We start from the raw sequence: 18,127 nt of genomic DNA, 5'->3' as shown, positions 1-18,127 counted from the left end.
AGTGGATTAATTCAGACAACAAAAGATTCCCTCTGAGGGCTACATTTTCAATTATAAAAAAAGTAGCACTTTTTTATTAATTCGATTTCAATTTAAAGTTTTATATATAAGAAGTTATAATATGTTTCTGGTTCATAAATATTTTCATATATAATCTTTAAGATTGATGAAACATTTCACGGCTGAATATTTTCCCTGTTTGCCTATAAAAAGGTACAGCTTTGTATTGTTTATTCTCATAGTCTGTTAACACTTGTAAAAATAGGTAAGTCTTGGTAAAAACTTTCCATGTTTTTTTCCCAATCAGCTTATTTGTTGAAATAGTTCCGTAATACTGTGGGTGTAACATGGCTTACATGTAATCTCCACTAACATCTAGCTCAGACAGATGTCCAATTAAATGTGACTTTGCTACTGGACAAAAAAAAAACCCCACTACAAACACAATGTAAACTAATGCCCTGTACACACGATCAGTTTTTCCGACAGGAAAACTGTTTTTTTTTCCCAGCAGGAAAAAGACTCAAAATTGTCTTGCATACACACGGTCACACAAATCTTGTCTAAAATTCCGAACGTCAAAAATGCAGTGACGTACAACACGTACGACGAGCCGAGATCAATGAAGTTCAGAAGGTAGTTCGGCTCTTCTGCTTGATTCTGGGAATGCGCGTTTTTTTCACGTCGTAATCGCATACAGACGACCGTGATTCCCGATAAGAATTTTTCCTGTCACCAAAATGTAGATCCTGCTCTCAATCTTTTCTTGGCAGGAATTCTCACAGAAAAAGTGTGATGGAGCATACACACAGTAGGAATTCCAGACAAAAAGCTCACAACGCACTTTTCTTGTCGGGAAAACCGATCGTGTGTACGAGGCATAAGATTAGTATTAACTAAAGCTGGTCGGCCATACACTAGCAGAATTTAGTTTGAAACCTTTGTCTGACTTTCTTATAGGCAGTCGAGTCAAATTGACAATTGTTTTTGACTGTAGCGACATGAAAATTCCAAAAAGCAGGATGGAAACCGTTTTTCAAATGAACAATTAATAACAGTGTATGTGGTTTACGTTCAGTAAATTCTTATACCAAAATCATATGAAAAAAGTCGTTTTTAACAAGATTACATTTCTGTTGGCATTATCAAATGTACTGCCAAGATTTTCTGTACATAAAAATTTACCAGAGTGTATGACCAGCTTAAAAGAAGAAATATAGCTGTGGATCACATGAGCCCAGTTCGTTCTGTACTCCTGTGACCTGTTAGCAGCAGATAGCGGGCTGAAGCCCGCTGTCGGCTCCCAAGCTACTCAGTTTTTTTTTTCGTTCAGCTCACGGGTTGAACAAAAAAATAACTGATATAGTGGGTACTAGGTTTAAGGAGATGGCTTACTAAAAACCATTAAAATTGAAGCAATGAAAGATTGCAAACTAGTGGAGAAACATTAAAAAAATAATACAATTCTCTTGTAGATGGAAAAACAGTACAGCATAACTTTAGAAATATATACAGTATATGGCACTTTCATATAGATGATACAAGCACTTGCTATATTACTGAAAGACCTAAAAAAAAGCCCCCGATTAAAATATCAAAAACCCTACCCTACCTTTATCAAAATTCTACATATATAAAAAGCAGACTTTTTTTTGTAAGGGACTTGTTAAAGAAACTGAAAGAAGAAACTAAATGAAAAGTAACAAGCAGCCTGAGTGTTCTATACTTCAGTTCATGATGCCTCAATGCACAGTTGGCTATTGGGACATAAAGTAACGATACTCTCCCGTCCTTTACTAAGGAATACATTCCTAGTTTTCTGGAATTGTGATAGAAGAGAAGACATGTACATTTCTGGGGGAGCATATGTCTAATGGGTTTTTGAAATGGTTATGTTGTACTATGTTGGCAAGAGAAGGGCACACAGATGTTAGGTGGGTACAAGGGTTTTCCCACAGCAGAGCTGTGCAGGAAAGCTGCTGTGATACAACAACCTGTTTCTAGTGCACTGATCCCACCAGTCCTCCTCTCGCAGCATGGAGGAGATAAGCGCACGGAACACTGGGAGGTGAGACTGAACCTGCCCTAGCAAATCCTAGGTGGCAGAGGCATTCCCCACCCTGCAACAAGGGGCAGGCTGTGAGGGGGGGATGCCTCTGCTTCCTGGACTGAGAACTCAGGCGACAAGAGGCCTAAGCTCATATCTTCTCAGCGGGAAGTGGAGGAAGGACTTGATTGCGATCCACCTGTCATCTCCCCGCGGTTGACAGGTCGATCGCGATCAACGTATATGGGCTGTTGTTCAAGCAAGGGTATAATGCATCTAAATGGACATCCCGACGCCTTAACACTCACCTCATGCCTTCTGTTGAGCTGTTCTGATGATTTCGGTACAGCTGAGGAACACCAAGCATAGCCTCTGTGAATACTGCTAGAAAGCCCAGTGTCTCTACATAGAGCACAGAGTCTAGGGATAGATAGGTGATATATCCAACAACAGCAGTGAACGCCAGCACACACTGCATGTAGTCTGTAAATCTGCTCCAGTGCCAGAAGAAGTTCATGTCAAAATCTGCAACAACAGAAGTCAAGAAGTGTCAAAAACCAATCCAAAATAAGATTTGTACAGCAATAAAACAATCATAGATTAGATACCAAATGTAATGTATAGCTTTTTAGTACAGTATATCTTTTTTTTTTTTTATACACAACGTTCAGAATTAAATGAGGAAAAAAATATTAAAAACATTTTTGTATTTATAAGAAGAGTAAAGCTCAATATCTCAAGCTGAAAAATGCATTGATGGGTTAGGGGAGTGACTCCTCCTCTTGCCTTAATTCCCTCCCTGCCTGCTTTGCTAAGATTGTGCCAACTGGAGCTTAGATCAAAGAGAGAGAAAGCCTGATTTCACACAGCTTCTGCTTTACTCCCTTTTGAATCCTGTGTCATGGAGGGACGCTCTTACCATATGTGCAGACTGCACAAGGGCCCTCTTGGTTTTAAGGCCCATTTACCATATAACTGCATGTGGATTGGGCAGATGGCATTCCATTCTGCTGTCATGTAGACCTGGACACTTTTAAATTTCCAGGGCAGATGAGAGGCAGTTGCCATGAGACATGCAAAATACTTGTTCCATATCCTCTTTACATCATATGGACTACAGGTGGCGTTTGTTGTCCCACCCCAGTGGCTTAATAGGAATCACGAGAGAGTTTGGGATATTATCAATATATTATTTAAAGTAGAACTTAACCTAAAACCTTTTTTTGTTTAGAAGATTAAGATTTTGAACTAGTTTTTTTTTATTGCTGCCTGTGTCTCTATTTGTCAGGGTGGATTTGATTTAAATCACTAGTAAAATAGCTTGATTTAAACCACTTGATTTAAATGATAATTTTTAAAGAGCAACCGTCTCTGTCCTGCAGCGGCTCCTCCTCTGACCCGCTGTTTATTCACAGACAGTCCCATCCACTTTAATGGGACAGCTGGTGATGCAGCAGTGACACAAGTTGAGGGAATTGGCGGCAGCAGGTGATGGATGCCCGCTAACAGGCGCTGCCATGATGGATCTGAAATGACAGGTGCTTTTTAAATGTTAGGACTCATTCTTGCTGGTAGTTAAAATCTTTAATATACGCAAACAAAATGAAGAAAATTTCCTATTTAGAATAAATAGCTGTCAGGTTAGGAAAACAGTAATATCAGAACCGATTCAATCATACAGTTTGAAGTGTACAAACAGTACAGACCAAAAGTTTGGACACACCTTCTCATTCAAAGAGTTTTCTTTATTTTCATGACTATGAAAATTTTAGATTCACACTGAAGGCATCAAAACTATGAATGAACACATGTGGAATTATACATAACAAAAAAGTGTGAAACAACTGAAAATATATTTCATATTCTAGGTTCTTCAAAGTAGCCACCTTTTGCTTTGATTACTGCTTGGCACACTCTTGGCATACTCTTGATAAGCTTCAAGAGGTAGTCACCTGGTGCAGCACCCTGTCACTCTCCTTCTCGGTCAAATAGCCCTTACACAGCCTGGAGGTGTGTTTGGGGTCATTGTCCTGTTGAAAAATAAATGATGGTCTAACTAAACGCAAACCGGATGGAATAGCATGCCGCTGCAAGATGCTGTGGTAGCCATGCTGGTTCAGTATGCCTTCAATTTTGATTAAATCCCCAACAGTGTCACCAGCAAAGCACCCCCACACCATCACACCTCCTCCTCCATGCTTCACGGTGGGAACCAGGCATGTAGAGTCCATCCGTTCACCTTTTCTGCGTCGCACAAAGACACCGGGGTTGGAACCAAAGATCTCAAGTTTGGACTCATCAGACCAAAGCACAGATTTCCACTGGTCTAATGTCCATTCCTTGTGTTCTTTAGCCCAAACAAGTCTCTTCTGCTTGTTGCCTTTCTTTAGCAGTGGTTTCCTAGCAGATATTCTACCATGAAGGCCTGATTCACACAGTCTCCTCTTAACAGTTCTAGAGATGTGTCTGCTGCAAAAGGTGGCTACTTTGAAGAACCTAGAATATGAAATATATTTTCAGTTGTTTCACACTTTTTTGTTATGTATAATTCCACATGTGTTAATTCATAGTTTTGATGCCTTCAGTGTGAATCTACAATTTTCATAGTCATGAAAATAAAGAAAACTCTTTGAATGAGAAGGTGATTCCAAACTTTTGGTCTGTACTGTATATTTGCAAAACAATGGGATAAAGGAATATTCCTGAATTGTGTTTTATCCCCTATTAGACAATACTTCAGGAGTAATTTAATGCATGCCCATTTTAATCGGCATTTACCAGATAATTGACCATAGTTGCTTGGTTAAAAAATTAATAAAAAAGTAAATGTGTGTGTGTTTATATATATATATATATATATATATATATATATATATATATATATATATATATATATATATATATAAACACACACACATTTACTTTTTTATTAATTTTTTAACCAAGCAACTATGGTCAATTATCTGGTAAATGCCGATTAAAATGGGCGTGCAGATCTAGAAAAGCAGATAATATAAAGTTAAAACATTATACATATTTGAGTAATGCCTTCAATAGTCCCTTTAAAAAACAAATATCAAGTTAGCACCTAAAGATCACTAAACTTCTCATGTCTGTATTCACTCAAACACAATCGATCTCCACTGTCAGAAGTTATTTGTGGTATGGGTTGTTATTTGATATCTGAAGATTCCATTTCAGAATGTAATATCTTGAAAATGACAAAAGGACGAGGTCATCCTTCATAATTGCTTGTTACACATTCAACGTCCAATGATTGGTATTTATTTTGATCACTAAAACCACTACAAATCCATTTGTAAAATTACACCATTTTTAATTAAACTAAAAACGGAAGCGATCGAGTCGGCAAACAACACGTGGCATTTCAACATCTAATGTCATGTCAATTATTTGTATCCTCAAAGTCAGAAGGTTTAGAATAGAAAGCTACTGCAGTCATTCCGCTGACAACGCCTGCATCAATTTTGAAAAGCAACAGGTGCACTTAATGCATATCAAAACCCAAAAACAATGTTATATAACAAATGTTATATTTTGGAGATCTAAGGACTGGTAAGCAGTAATAAAAAAAAAAAAAAAAAAAGTGTGCTTGGGAGTTTAGAAACCCTAAAAAAAAAAATCGAATCTAAAGCCAAATCTTTTTTAGTTCTAGAGATTGGAAAGAAGATTTTTGCCCCACTCTGGAAAAAAAAATATTTTAATTTGTGATGTGCTTACAGGACAGGAAGTGAATTTCAGAAAGCGTTTAAAAAAATAAATAAAAAAAACTGACAGAAAATTTACCTTTTCTTACTCTTTCCAAAAAATAAACACATAGGCTTAAGATACAATTCACTCCCACTTCCCCTGCTCTCTACTCTTATGTGCCCTTTTTGCTCCTGGGTGCACCATTCCACTGCCAGAGTGAAGTGAAATACAGAGTAATGCACAAAATTAAAAGTGGTTGTAAACCCTTGTTTACAAATTAACTACTTGCCGACTTGCTATACGTCAGCTCTCTAAGCAGCCACTAAGGGCGCGTGCGTGCCGCCGGAGGCGTGCGCCCCCCGCTCGTCCCCGACTCCCGTGCCTGGCAGGCGCGATCGCCGCCGGGCACCCCGCGATTGCTCGTTACAGAGCGAGGACCAGGAGCTGTGTGTGTAAACACACAGCTCCCGGTCCTGTCAGGGGAGAAATGCTGATCTTCTGTTCATACAATGTATGAACAGCGATCAGTCATTTCCCCTAGTGAGGCCATCCCCCCCCTACAGTTAGAACACACCCAGGGAACATACTTAACCTCTTCCCCGGCCCCTAGTGTTAACCCCTTCCCTGCCAGTGGCATTTTTATGGTAATCCAATGCATTTTTATAGCACTGATCGCTATAAAAATGCCAATGGTCCCAAAAATGTGTCAAAAGTGTCTGAAGTGTCTGCCATAATGTCGCAGTACCGAAAAAAAAATCGCTGATCGCCGCCATTACTAGTAAAAAAAAAAATATTAATAAAAATGCCATAAAACTACCCCCTATTTTGTAAACGCTATAACTTTTGCGCAAACCAATCAAACGCTTATTGCTTTTTTTTTTTTACGAAAAATATGTAGAAGAATACGGCCTAAACTGAGGAAAAAAAATTTTTTTTTTATATATTTTTGGGGGATATTTATTATAGCAAAAAGTAAAAAAATATTCATTTTTTTCAAAATTGTCGCTCTATTTTTGTTTATAGCGCAAAAACTAAAAACCGCAGGAGGTGATCAAATACCACCAAAAGAAAGCTCTATTTGTGGGGAAAAAATGACGCCAATTTTGTTTGGGAGCCACGTCGCACGACCGCGCAATTGTCAGTTAAAGCGACGCAGTGCCGAATCGCAAAAAGTGCTCTGGTCTTTGACCAGCAATATGGTCCGGGGGTTAAGTGGTTAAAGGGGTTGTAAAGGTTTGTTTTTTATTTTCTAAATAGGTTCCTTTAAGCTAGTGCATTGTTGGTTCACTTACCTTTCCCTTCGATTTCCCTTCTAAATTTTTTTTTTTTTTGTCGGAATTTCTCACTTCCTGTTTCTCCTCAGTAAACTTGCTCCAATCATCCGAGCCTTTCTGGCTGGGGGTCAGTCAGCCAGAACAGCTTACTGAGGAGGAACAGGAAGTGAGAAATTCAGACAAAGAAAACAAACAAAAAAAAAAAACATTTAGGCCCTGTACTCACGACCAAACATGTCTGCTGAAACTGGTCCGCGGACCAGTTTCAGCAGACATGTTTGGCCGTGTGTAGGCACGAGCGGACCATTTTCGGGCGGATCGGACAGGTTTTCAGCGGACAACCGTTTCCTGGACTTGCTTTAAAACAGTCCGCTGGAAACCTGTCCCCCCGACATGTACGGTCGTCTGTACAGACCTACCGTACATGTCCGGCCGCCCGCAATCCCTCGCATGCGTCGAATGACTTCGACGCATGCGTGGAAGCATTTTAAAGGCAGGCCGCCCACGTCGCCGCGTCATTGTCGCGGCGACACCGATTCATCGACGCGGCGACACCGATTCATCGACGCGGCGACACCGCGGACACGCCCCGCGTATGGTTTACGCGCGGACTTCTGTTCGATGGTGTGTACAGCCATCGAACAGAAGTCCCCGGGCAGACATGTCCGATGAAAACGGTCCGCGGACCGGTTTCATCGGACATGTCTGCTCGTGAGTACTCGGCCTGAGAAGGGAAATCGAAGGGAAAGGTAAGTGACCCAACAATGCACTAGCTGAAAGGAACCTATTTAGAAAATAAAAACGAACCTTTACAACCCCTTTAAGGTTACAGGTAATATTAAGGCATACTAGCCGATTATGCCTTTGTCTTCCAGGATTTGTTTTGTTTCTTTAAGATGCTTTCCTATGACGCCAGCACTTACAACTTGAAATGATAATTTGTTCATTTTTTATACTACTAATGGCAGGGATCAGCAACTTAGAGTGGGACTGTAATAGTGCAGGGGACAACTGACACTGACATCACCAGTGACACCAATACAGTGATCAGTGCTAATAAAATACGCTGTCCCTATACTAATGACATTGGCTGGGAAGGGGTTAACATCTAGGGCGATAAAGGGGTTTAATGTGTGCCCAACAATGTTTACCATTTGTAAGGTGAGCTGATCTTAATAAGTCACATGCCGGTCTCTAAAGAGCCCTGTGTTGTTTACCAACATGGGTTCTCTTGCGTCATTCGCTCAGCAGGTCCCAGCCATAAATCACTGTCTGTGACCCACTGATCAGCTTGTGCCGCAGCGCAGCTCAAGCTTTAAAGTGGAGGCGCAGCCAAAAAAAAAAAAATTTTTTTATACTTACCTGAAATTCTTGTTACTAGGCAGATCGTCCTAATCTGCCTCTTCCTCTTCCGAGGTGAGGTTCTGCGTTCTCCTTCTCGCTAAGCCTCCTGGGAAATGGAGGCACGCTGCCTTCTGGGACACACAGGACGGTGTTCCCATTTACAAATAGCTGCGCGACTCGCGCAATCGCAGTAGGAAATGGGCAGTGAAGCCGTAAGGCTTCAATGTCTGTTCCCCTTAGTGAGAATGGCGGCGCCGGGACCAGCCACGATCGACGGATCGGCCTTGGGTGGCCAACATCGCGGGCAACCTGAACAGGTAAATGTGCTTATTAAAAGTCAGCAGCTACAGTGTTTGTTATTTAAAGCCGGACCTTCGCTTTAAGGATGAAGAATGCGTGAGCGGATCCGGACTAAAGTCATGACATACGGGTACATTACGATGCCTGTACAAGCCGATCTGCTGCAGTATATGTACTGCGTTGAATCGGCAAGCAGCCAATATTTGCAGAATTGATAGACGGTAGTTTCCTATAGAGACATAGGGGCTGGCAAGAGGAATTACAAATTGTGTTGAGGGAAGCAGGCAGCTTACACACTTGTGTGTCAGATCCAGCAAGTAGCTTTGCCCAGTGACAGACCGAAAAGGTACAAATAGGCTCCAGGAAAGATGATTATAAAAGTAGCTTTTTACAGAATTGTTATTGCACCACTAATATCTTTTTAGCTGTATGCTTATGTAGCGGCCTGCTACTTTTTGGCTGGCACTGATTTCAATTTAGAGGGTAGTCTGAGAGTTAGTTGACTCAGACTGTATGATTTTTCACAAAATTTGGGCCTCTGTTCCAGCCATGACTGTACTGTGAGTGACCACTATTGTTGTCTGGGGTGACGTTACCATTCCAGGCCGAGGGTGGCAGCAGTCAGGTCAAGGTGTTTCCCTTCGGCAGCCAATCAGAGGGAGTTGATCGTCCCACTGTGCATGCTGGGGAGGAGTACTTAAAGGACAGACGTCACTAGTCTGGGGTCGTCGCCGATCCTGGTTCTGTCGTCCCACCACCCCCCGTGTGTGGCCCTCATGGCTGGGGGTGCATCCGGGACCACGTTGGTCCGGGGGTTGTGATCTACTAAGTAGGCCCGGTAGTCAGACTGGTTCTACGCTTGGTCCTGAGCTATCCGTCCTGAGGGAGGAAGCCACTCGATTAAATACCTGTCTTGGAGACCCCCAAGCACGAGGCTGGTATCTCAGGAGAGGCCTTGATCTTCATCGAAGGATGCACTATTACTGGAAGGCTGGATGATGATCGCCTGTCAATTCTAATTTTACAAGAAGTTCTTTGGGAGAGATTTGGGTGCTTAATCCTGTGCTGAGAGGATTTTGGACCAAATTTACCGTACCTCCATCTTTGGGAAGGTCTGTGGCAGAGACTTTACCAAGTTTCCGTGTGACACCCTGGCTGCTAGGCTAGTGAGAGAGGTCTATCCAGGTGCACAATACCCGCTCTGGCTAGAGTGGAGACGAGAGCTGCGTTGCTGGAAGCAGGAGTGTTTCCGAATAGAAGTTATACACCTGAACCTGTTACCCATTACCCTTCCATCTCCAACTACTTATTTTATTCTTTTACCAAGTTGGACAAATAAAAGCAAAGAAAAGAGTGTGGACATTGAACTTTTTTTCAACTCTCATCTGGTACCCTAGACGGCGAGGAAATAGAGGTAACATGCTACCCAAAACAAACCAGCAGCTCCTCCGGGGGGTAGTGCTACACTTATAAACACAGTGATCTCACAATAGTACAGTACTGTTATGTACAGTGGGGATCGAAAGTTTGGGCACCCCAGGTAAAAATTTGTATTAATGGGCATAACGAAGCCAAGGAAAGATGGAAAAATCTCCAAAAGGCATCAAATTACAGATTAGACATTCTTCGAATATGTCAAAAAAAGTTAGATTTTATTTCCATCATTTACACTTTAAAAATTACAAAAAACAAAAAAAATGGCGTCTGCAAAAGTTTGGCACCCTGCAGAGTTAATATCTTGTACTGCCCCCTTTGGCAAGTATCACAGCTTGTAAATTCTTTTTGTAGCCAGCCAAGAGTCTTTCAATTCTTGTTTGAGGTATCTTTGCCCATTCTTCCTTACAAAAGTCTTCCAGTTCTTTGAGATTTCTGGGCTCTCTGTCATGCACTGCCTTTTTAAGGTCTATCCATAGATTTTCAATTATGTTGAGGTCAGGAGATTGTGAAGACCATGCCAAAACCTTCAGTTTACGCCTCTTGATGTAATCCCCCGTGGATTTTGAGGTGTGTTTAGGATCATTATCCATTTGTAGAAGCCATCCTCTCTTTAACTTCAGCTTTTTCACAGATGGCATCAAGTTACCATCCAAAATTTGCTGAAATTTTATTGAATCCATTTTTCCTTCTACTCGTGAAATGTTCCCTGTGCCACTGGCTGCAATACAACCCCAAATCATGATTGATCCACCCCCATGCTTAACAGTTGGACAGAGGTTCTTTTCATTAAATTCTGTGCCTTTTCTTCTCCAAACGTACCTTTGCTCATTCCGGCCAAAAAGTTATATTTTAACCTCATCGGTCCACAGAACTTGTTTCCAAAATGCATCAGGCTTGTCTATTTGTTCATTTGCAAAGTTCAAACGCTGATTTTTGTGGTGAGGACGTAGAAGGTTTTCTTCTGATGACTCTTCCATGAAGACCATATTTGTACAAGTATCTCTTTATAGTGGAATAGTGTACCACAACTCCAGTGTCTGCCAGATCTTTCTGGAGGGATCGTGCAGTCAAACGTGGGTTTTGAATTGCTTTTCTCACAATCCTGCGAGCTGTTCTGTCTGATATTTTTCTTGGTCTTCCAGATCTTGCTTTAACTTCCACTGTTCCTGATGACTGCCATTTCTTAATTACATTCCGAACAGATATTGACATCTGAAAACGCTTTGCTATCTTCTTATAGCCTTCTCCAGCTTTGTGAGCGTCAACTATTTTCAGTTTCAGTTTTCGAAAGAACTGCTTAGAAAAACCCATGGTGCCGATTGTTGGGGCAAGGTCAGATGAGTCTGGGCATTTAAAACCCTTGAGATTGACATCACCTGGTCTTCCCAGACGATGATTGAGAACAATTCATGACACTGGCAGGTCTCAGCTTTGCAAAGGGGGCAGTGCATGCTATAAATTCTGCAGGGTGCCCAAACTTTTGCAGACGCCATTTTTTTGTTTTCTGTAATTTTGAAAGTGTAAATGATGGAAATGAAATCTAACTGTTTGTGACATATTATAAGAAATTATAATCTGTAATTTGATGCCTTTTGGAGATTTTTCCATCTTTCCTTGGCTTCGTTATGCACATTAATATTTTTTTTTTACCTGGGGTGACCAAACTTTCGATCCCCACTGTATAGCATTGCTGGTCTGGTCATCAGACACTGCATATAATGCATATTGGGAGCACGCAACTGCCCCAGTCCAGCAGAAAAGACACTATCATGTGGAAAACAAAATTGTTATTGCCATTGATGACACGTTGGTTTAGTTGTTGATTAACCTAGAATAAAACAAGAAAACTGATTAACCACTTGCTTACTGGGCACATAAACCCCCTTTGTGCCCAGGCGAAATTTCAGCTTCCGGCACTGCGTCGCTTTAACTGACATTTGTGCGGTCGTGCGACGTGGCTCCCAAACAAAATTGACGTCCTTTTTTCCCCACAAATAGAGCTTTATTTTGGTGGTATTTGATCACCTTTGCGGTTTTTATTTTTTGCGCTATAAACAAAAAAAAGCGACAATTTAAAAAAATATATATATATTTTTTACTTGTTGCTATAATAAATATTAGTGCTGTCAGTTAAACGCGCTATTAACGGCGTTAACGCAAACCCATGTTAACGCCGTCAATTTTTTTATCGTTGTTTAGAGCCGGCGATCGGCTATCCAAACATAACAACCGCTGCGGCTAAAAGCCGCTCGGTTGTTATGCCGGAGGAGCGGGAGGGGACATCCCCCCCTCCCGCCGCCTTTCGCCGCTCTGACCGGGCCTCCCGTCCCACCGGGAGACCCGATCCTCCATCCGGCGCCTTCTGTGTCCAGGCGGAGACTGACACTAAGCCGTAAACGGCTTTGATTCAGTCTCCGCATTGAAACCACGGAAGCGGCGTCATGACGTCACTTCCGGGTTTCTCGGCTGCCAATGGCGCCGGATTTAAAAAAGTACACAGTATTCAGAATCGCCGTTTTCGGCGATCTGAATACTTTGAAGTGCAAAGGAGGGCTCGGAGGTCTTTTAGACCCCGATCCCTCCATAAAGAGTACCTGTCACCACCTATTGCTGTCACAAGGGATGTTTACATTCCTTGTGACAGCAATAAAAGTGATCAAAATATAAAAAAATTAAAAAACACAATTTAATATTATAAAAAAATAAAAAAATAAAAATAAGAAAAAAAAAAAAAAATTTTTTAAAGGGTGAACCTCCTTAATGGCGCGATTAATCGTGAGTTAACTATGACATTAATGCGATTAATCGCGATTAAAAATTTTAATCGCTTGACAGCACTAATAAATATCCAATTTTTGAAAAAAAAAATAACAATTTTTTTTCTCAGTTAAGGCCGATACGTATTTTTCTACGTATTTTCGTAAAAAAAAAAAATCGCAATAAGCGACTGGTTTGCGCAAAAGTTATAGCGCCTACAAAATAGGGGACATAATTATTTTTTTTGTTATTTTTTTTTTTTTACTAGTAATGGCGGCGATCTGCGATTTTTATTGGGACTGTGATATTACGGCGGACATATCGGACACTTTTGACACAAATTTTGGACCATTCACATTTATACAGCGATCAGTGCTATAAAAATGCACTAATTACTGTATAAATGTGACTGGCCGGGAAGGGGTTAACACTAGGGGGTGAGGAAGGGGTTAAATGTATTCCCTGGGTGTGTTCTAACTGTGTGGGGGGAGGGGGCTGACTGGGGGAGGTAACTGATGCTGTGTCCCTATGTACAAGGGACACAGATCGGTCTCCTCTCCTCTGACAGCACGTGGAGCTCTGTGTTTACACACAGAGCTCCACGTCCCTGCTGTCACCTGCTGTGTCATCGCCGATCGCGTGTACCCGGCGGACATCGCGGCCGCCAGGTACACGCATCGGCTCTTTAGCGATGCGCTGGGACAGTGTTTACCCGCTGCGCGCCACCCAGTGGCGCCCGCGTGTAATGCTTTTTAAAAGACGTCCACCCGTCACTTGAGAGCCGCTCTGTTGACGTCTTTGTCAATAGCGCGGGTCTGAAGTGGTTAATCATAAGCAACAACTTCCCATTTGTTTCCTTCATCTTTCATCTTGTTTTTATCTCCCCCCCCAAAAAAGAAAAAAAAAACAGCATCAAATGAAAGCGCCATGTACAAAAGCATAAGGGTTGACACTAACCATTTAGAGAAAAAAAGTCAATACATGTAGAAAATGAGAAAAGAGAACACTTCTGTGTATATTTCTGAGTAGAAAAACATTTTGTACTTGCAAGTAGTAAAAGGTATTATTTTACCCAATTTTCATTTTCAAAGTTGCAGTAAACTAAGCAGTGGCACTTTCTATACAACGTGGATGTATTATAATAGATATAATTAAAATGTGAAAGACTTCCTATTCAAACTCCACCTTTACACCCACACACTGATCTTGAGTATAATTTCATCCCGATTATACATAAAAAGCACTAGATTAGCCAACTTTTACAGTTCTAACAATTTGGGAAGCAAGTATATGTCACTATTTTTTAACCACTTGAAGATTTTACCCCCTCCATGACCAGAGCATTTTTTTGCTTTTTAGCACTGTGCTACTTTAACTGGCACTTGCGCGGTCATGCAATACTGTACGCAAATTAAATATTTTTATAATTTTTTTCCGCATAAATAGAGCGGTCTTTTGGTGGTATTTGATCACCACTGGGTTTTTCATTGCGATATAAAATGAAAAAAGATTTTGAAAAAAAACAAGATTTTCTATTTTCTGGTATAAAACATATCCAAGAAAAAAAAATCTTTACACATATAGGCACAAATATAATTTGCTACATGTCTTTGGTAAAAAAAAAAAAAAAAAAAACTTCTAATAAAAATAAAATAAAAATGTAAATAATTGGTTTGCGCGGAAGCAATAGTAAACAATGGTATATATACACACACTGGAATATACACAGCTATGACACTATACCGGTAATGGCGGTGATCAGCGACTTATAGAGGGCCTGCGATAGTGTGGCAGACTAGCTGATGCTGGCCGGGAGGTACCCTGACTGACACGGATATCAAAAGTGACACTAATACAGTGATCAGTGCTAATAATTTCACTGTACTAATGACACCGAGAAGAGGTTTACATCTGGGGCAATCAAAGGGTTAACTGTGTGCCTAACATTGTGTAATGTATGTTGCTTTTACTTAACTCTGTTTCTTCTTCCTGCAAAGCAGCCAGATCACTGTTCACAGTTCAGAGTTCTGTATTTTTGTAAACACAGAACTCTGTTTGTGATTGGCCACAGATGATCAGCTGACTTCAGTCAAAACCATTGGCTGAAATCAGCTGCCAAACTCATGCCGAGGGCGCGGCAAACTCATGCTAAGGGTGCCCCAAGCGCGAAATACCAGTACGTCGCTCGGCCTGCAGCTGCTGTCCGATCGCAGAACAACTACTGTGGGCATGGGGCAAGCAGTTAAAGGGGTTGTAAAGGTTAGAGCTAGAGTGGACAAACGTAGTCACAGTTCTGCAGAGAAACCAATCGGGTTCTAACCACAGCTTGTTTAATTAAAGGGGATGTAAAGGTTTGTTTTTTTTATTTTCTAAATAGGTTCCTTTAAGCTAGTGCATTGTTGGTTCACTAACCTTTTCCTTTGATTTCCCTTCCAATTGTTTTTTTTCCCTTTGTTTTCTTTGTCTGAATTTCTCACTTCCTGTTCCTCCTCAGTAAGCTGTTCTGGCTGACCAACCCCCAGCCAGAGCGGCTCGGATGATGGGGGCAAGCTTACTGAGGAGAAACAGGAAGTGAGAAATTCAGACAGACAAAAAAAAAAAAACATTTCGAAGGGAAATCGAAGCAAAAGGTAAGTGAACCAACAATGCACTAGCTTAAAGGAACCTATTCAGAAAATAAAAAACGAACCTTTACAACCCCTTTGATGAAATGGTTCTGTAGCATTATCCCCTGTAGAAAATAAGAGTCTGGGATGACAGAGGGGTTCTACTACTATGAAAAAATAATTAAGATCTGCATGTCAAGTACTGATACAAAAGTCCGCCGTGAGTCCGTCGGAAAGAAAGAGAACAGGTTCTCTAAGGTTCGTCGGACTTCCGACAAAAAAAGTCAGATGGAGGCTACATACCGCAGGACTTTCCGAGAAAAAAAAGCCCGTCTTGACTTTTTTTTTTTTTTTCGGAAAGTCCGGCCGTGTGTACGAGGCATAAGGGACCACATCCAAACATGGTAATTCTACAGTTGAGGTAAATCCTTCTTTTAGGCACTCAAGCTTTGATTTTTGTTTCACCCATAGCACAAACACGATATACATACACAAAGCAAGGTCCATAAAAGACATGGATGAGTGAATTTGGGGTTGAGGAACTTGACTGGCCTGCAAAGAGTCCTGACCTCAACCTAATAGAACACCTTTGGGATGAATTAGAGCTGAAACTACAAGCCAGGCTCTCTCGTCCACATCAGTGCCTGACCTCACAAATGCGCTTCTGGAAGAATGGTTAAACATTCCCATAGACACACTCCTAAACCTTGAGGACAGCCTTCCCAGAAGAGTTGAAGCTGTTATAGCTGCAAAGGGTGGGCCAACTCAATATTGAACCCTATGGACTAAGACTGGGATGTCATTAAAGTTCATGTGCGTGTAACAGTTAAGCGTCCCAATACTTTTGACAATATAGTAAATATCCAGGCTTGCTTAAAACATTACATTTCCTGATGGTGGTATCTTATAGACCTAAGATTTAAAATTTAAGCGGAGGGGGGGGGGGGGGGGAGGGGATTGGGTGCCAATGCAGCCCTTAAAAAGGACAAAGGGCAAACACATTATATTCAGCATATGTATTGCTATATATTGCTACATAGGACTGTCAGAAACGGCAAACATACTGGATGGGATAGTCAAAGACCATAGACATGTTATAGAAACCTACTGCTAGAGGCAGTCAGGACTGTGGACAGGTGACTGATAGAGATCACAGCCATTACAGACCCTTTGCAAATTAATGCTCATACTTCCACTACTAGGGTCTAGAAAATGGACACACAGCAAGGACCAAAGTGCCTCAGGTTGGGCCTCAGAAGGCCAGAGACATTTGAGATGTCAAGGCACGATTGTTTGCATTATGTAGGTAGAATGTAGATTACCCAGAGCATTTCCTCTGCATAATGATTCTATCTATGTTCACCAAAGAAATCCATCCAGGAAGTAATGTACATATACATACACTGTTATGTGCTGTATGTTTTATGCCCTAAGGCTGGCTATACATAGTTAGATTTAAACTGTTAATGGTCAGGCTGAATGTACCAAGTTGATTGAGCGATCAACTTGGGTACAACCAGCCTGCCAGATTATCTTGCAATTATCGGGAGCGGCTGCTATAGCCGCTAGCAATAATCACCGTCTTCTCCTGGCGGGAGAAGATAATGGGCCAGCAAGAGGAATTTCAGCATCAACGCGGTCTGTTGCATGTGGTTGGAAAGAAATTAGTTCTGTGTATCACCGGCCTTATGGTATAGATTACAACACACCATATATCCTATCCTTTCCAAAAGATAGTTAAATAGGATTAAAGCGGGGGTTCACCCTAAAAACGATTTTCTAACATTACATCCAGCTCACTCTCTACATTCACAGTATACCGTTTTTTTGTGTTTTTTTTGCTGTACATACCTCGTACAGCTATTTTCTTCCCTGGCTTCCGGGTCGGGACTCCCGCAGGAGTGGGCGTTCCTATCCAGCAGGTGACGTGATGACAAAAACGACCTCCCCCCGTCGCATAAGGAGCGTCACGAGTTGCCGAAAGAACCCGAACGGCGAGTCAGCGCTATACCTGCGCACCGCCGTTCGGGTTCTTTCGGTAACTCGTGACGCTCCTTATGCGACGGGGGAGGTCGTTTTTGTCATCACGTCAATCACCTGCTGGATAGGAACGCCAACTCCCGCGGGAGTCCCAACCCGGAAGCCAGGGAAGAAAATAGCTGTACGAGGTATGTACAGTAAAAAAAAAAAAATTGGCATACTGTGAATGTAGAGAGTGAGCTGGATGTAATGTTAGAAAATCGTTTTTAGGGTGAACCCCCGCTTTAAATACCTCTCATTGCTGCGTACAATTCAGGGCCTGGCAATGTTTACAACCTGAGGTTATTTTCAATCCTTTAATAGCCATCACTACTTTAAAAAGTCAGTGCAGGCATCCGAGACAGACGTTACGCTCTATAGCTGCTAAAAAGGTATATACAGGAACAGCCAAAGCTATCAAGAAAATCTGTAAATGTGGCAAATCTCTAGAAGTACATTCAGTTTATTGCAATGTACAGTGGAAGCTTGGATTACAAGCATAAACCGTTCCAGGAGAATGCTCCTAATCCAAAGCACTCGCATATTGAAGTGAGTTTCTCCATAGAAGTCATTGGAAAGTAAAACAATTTGTTCCGCATTGACTTCTTTGGCATGCAATACCGCATGTGGCC

General features: G+C 41.5%; 1 protein-coding gene across 3 annotated transcripts in view; it reads right to left on the bottom strand.

Annotated features, from left to right (window-relative positions):
* The window catches only part of SLC66A2 (solute carrier family 66 member 2), a 175,518-nt gene that overhangs the window by 49,953 nt on the left and 107,438 nt on the right, over positions 1 to 18,127 (bottom strand). For all 3 annotated transcript variants that reach the window (XM_040353845.1, XM_040353844.1, XM_040353846.1), the window contains one exon: positions 2,356 to 2,572. In XM_040353845.1, the coding sequence (XP_040209779.1) occupies positions 2,356 to 2,572 (217 nt within the window). The remainder of the gene's footprint in view (positions 1 to 2,355; positions 2,573 to 18,127) is intronic.

This window comes from Rana temporaria, chromosome 5, assembly GCF_905171775.1.
Source record: "Rana temporaria chromosome 5, aRanTem1.1, whole genome shotgun sequence".
Classification (NCBI taxonomy): domain Eukaryota; kingdom Metazoa; phylum Chordata; class Amphibia; order Anura; family Ranidae; genus Rana; species Rana temporaria.
This window is presented reverse-complemented; position numbering and strand designations above follow the sequence as displayed.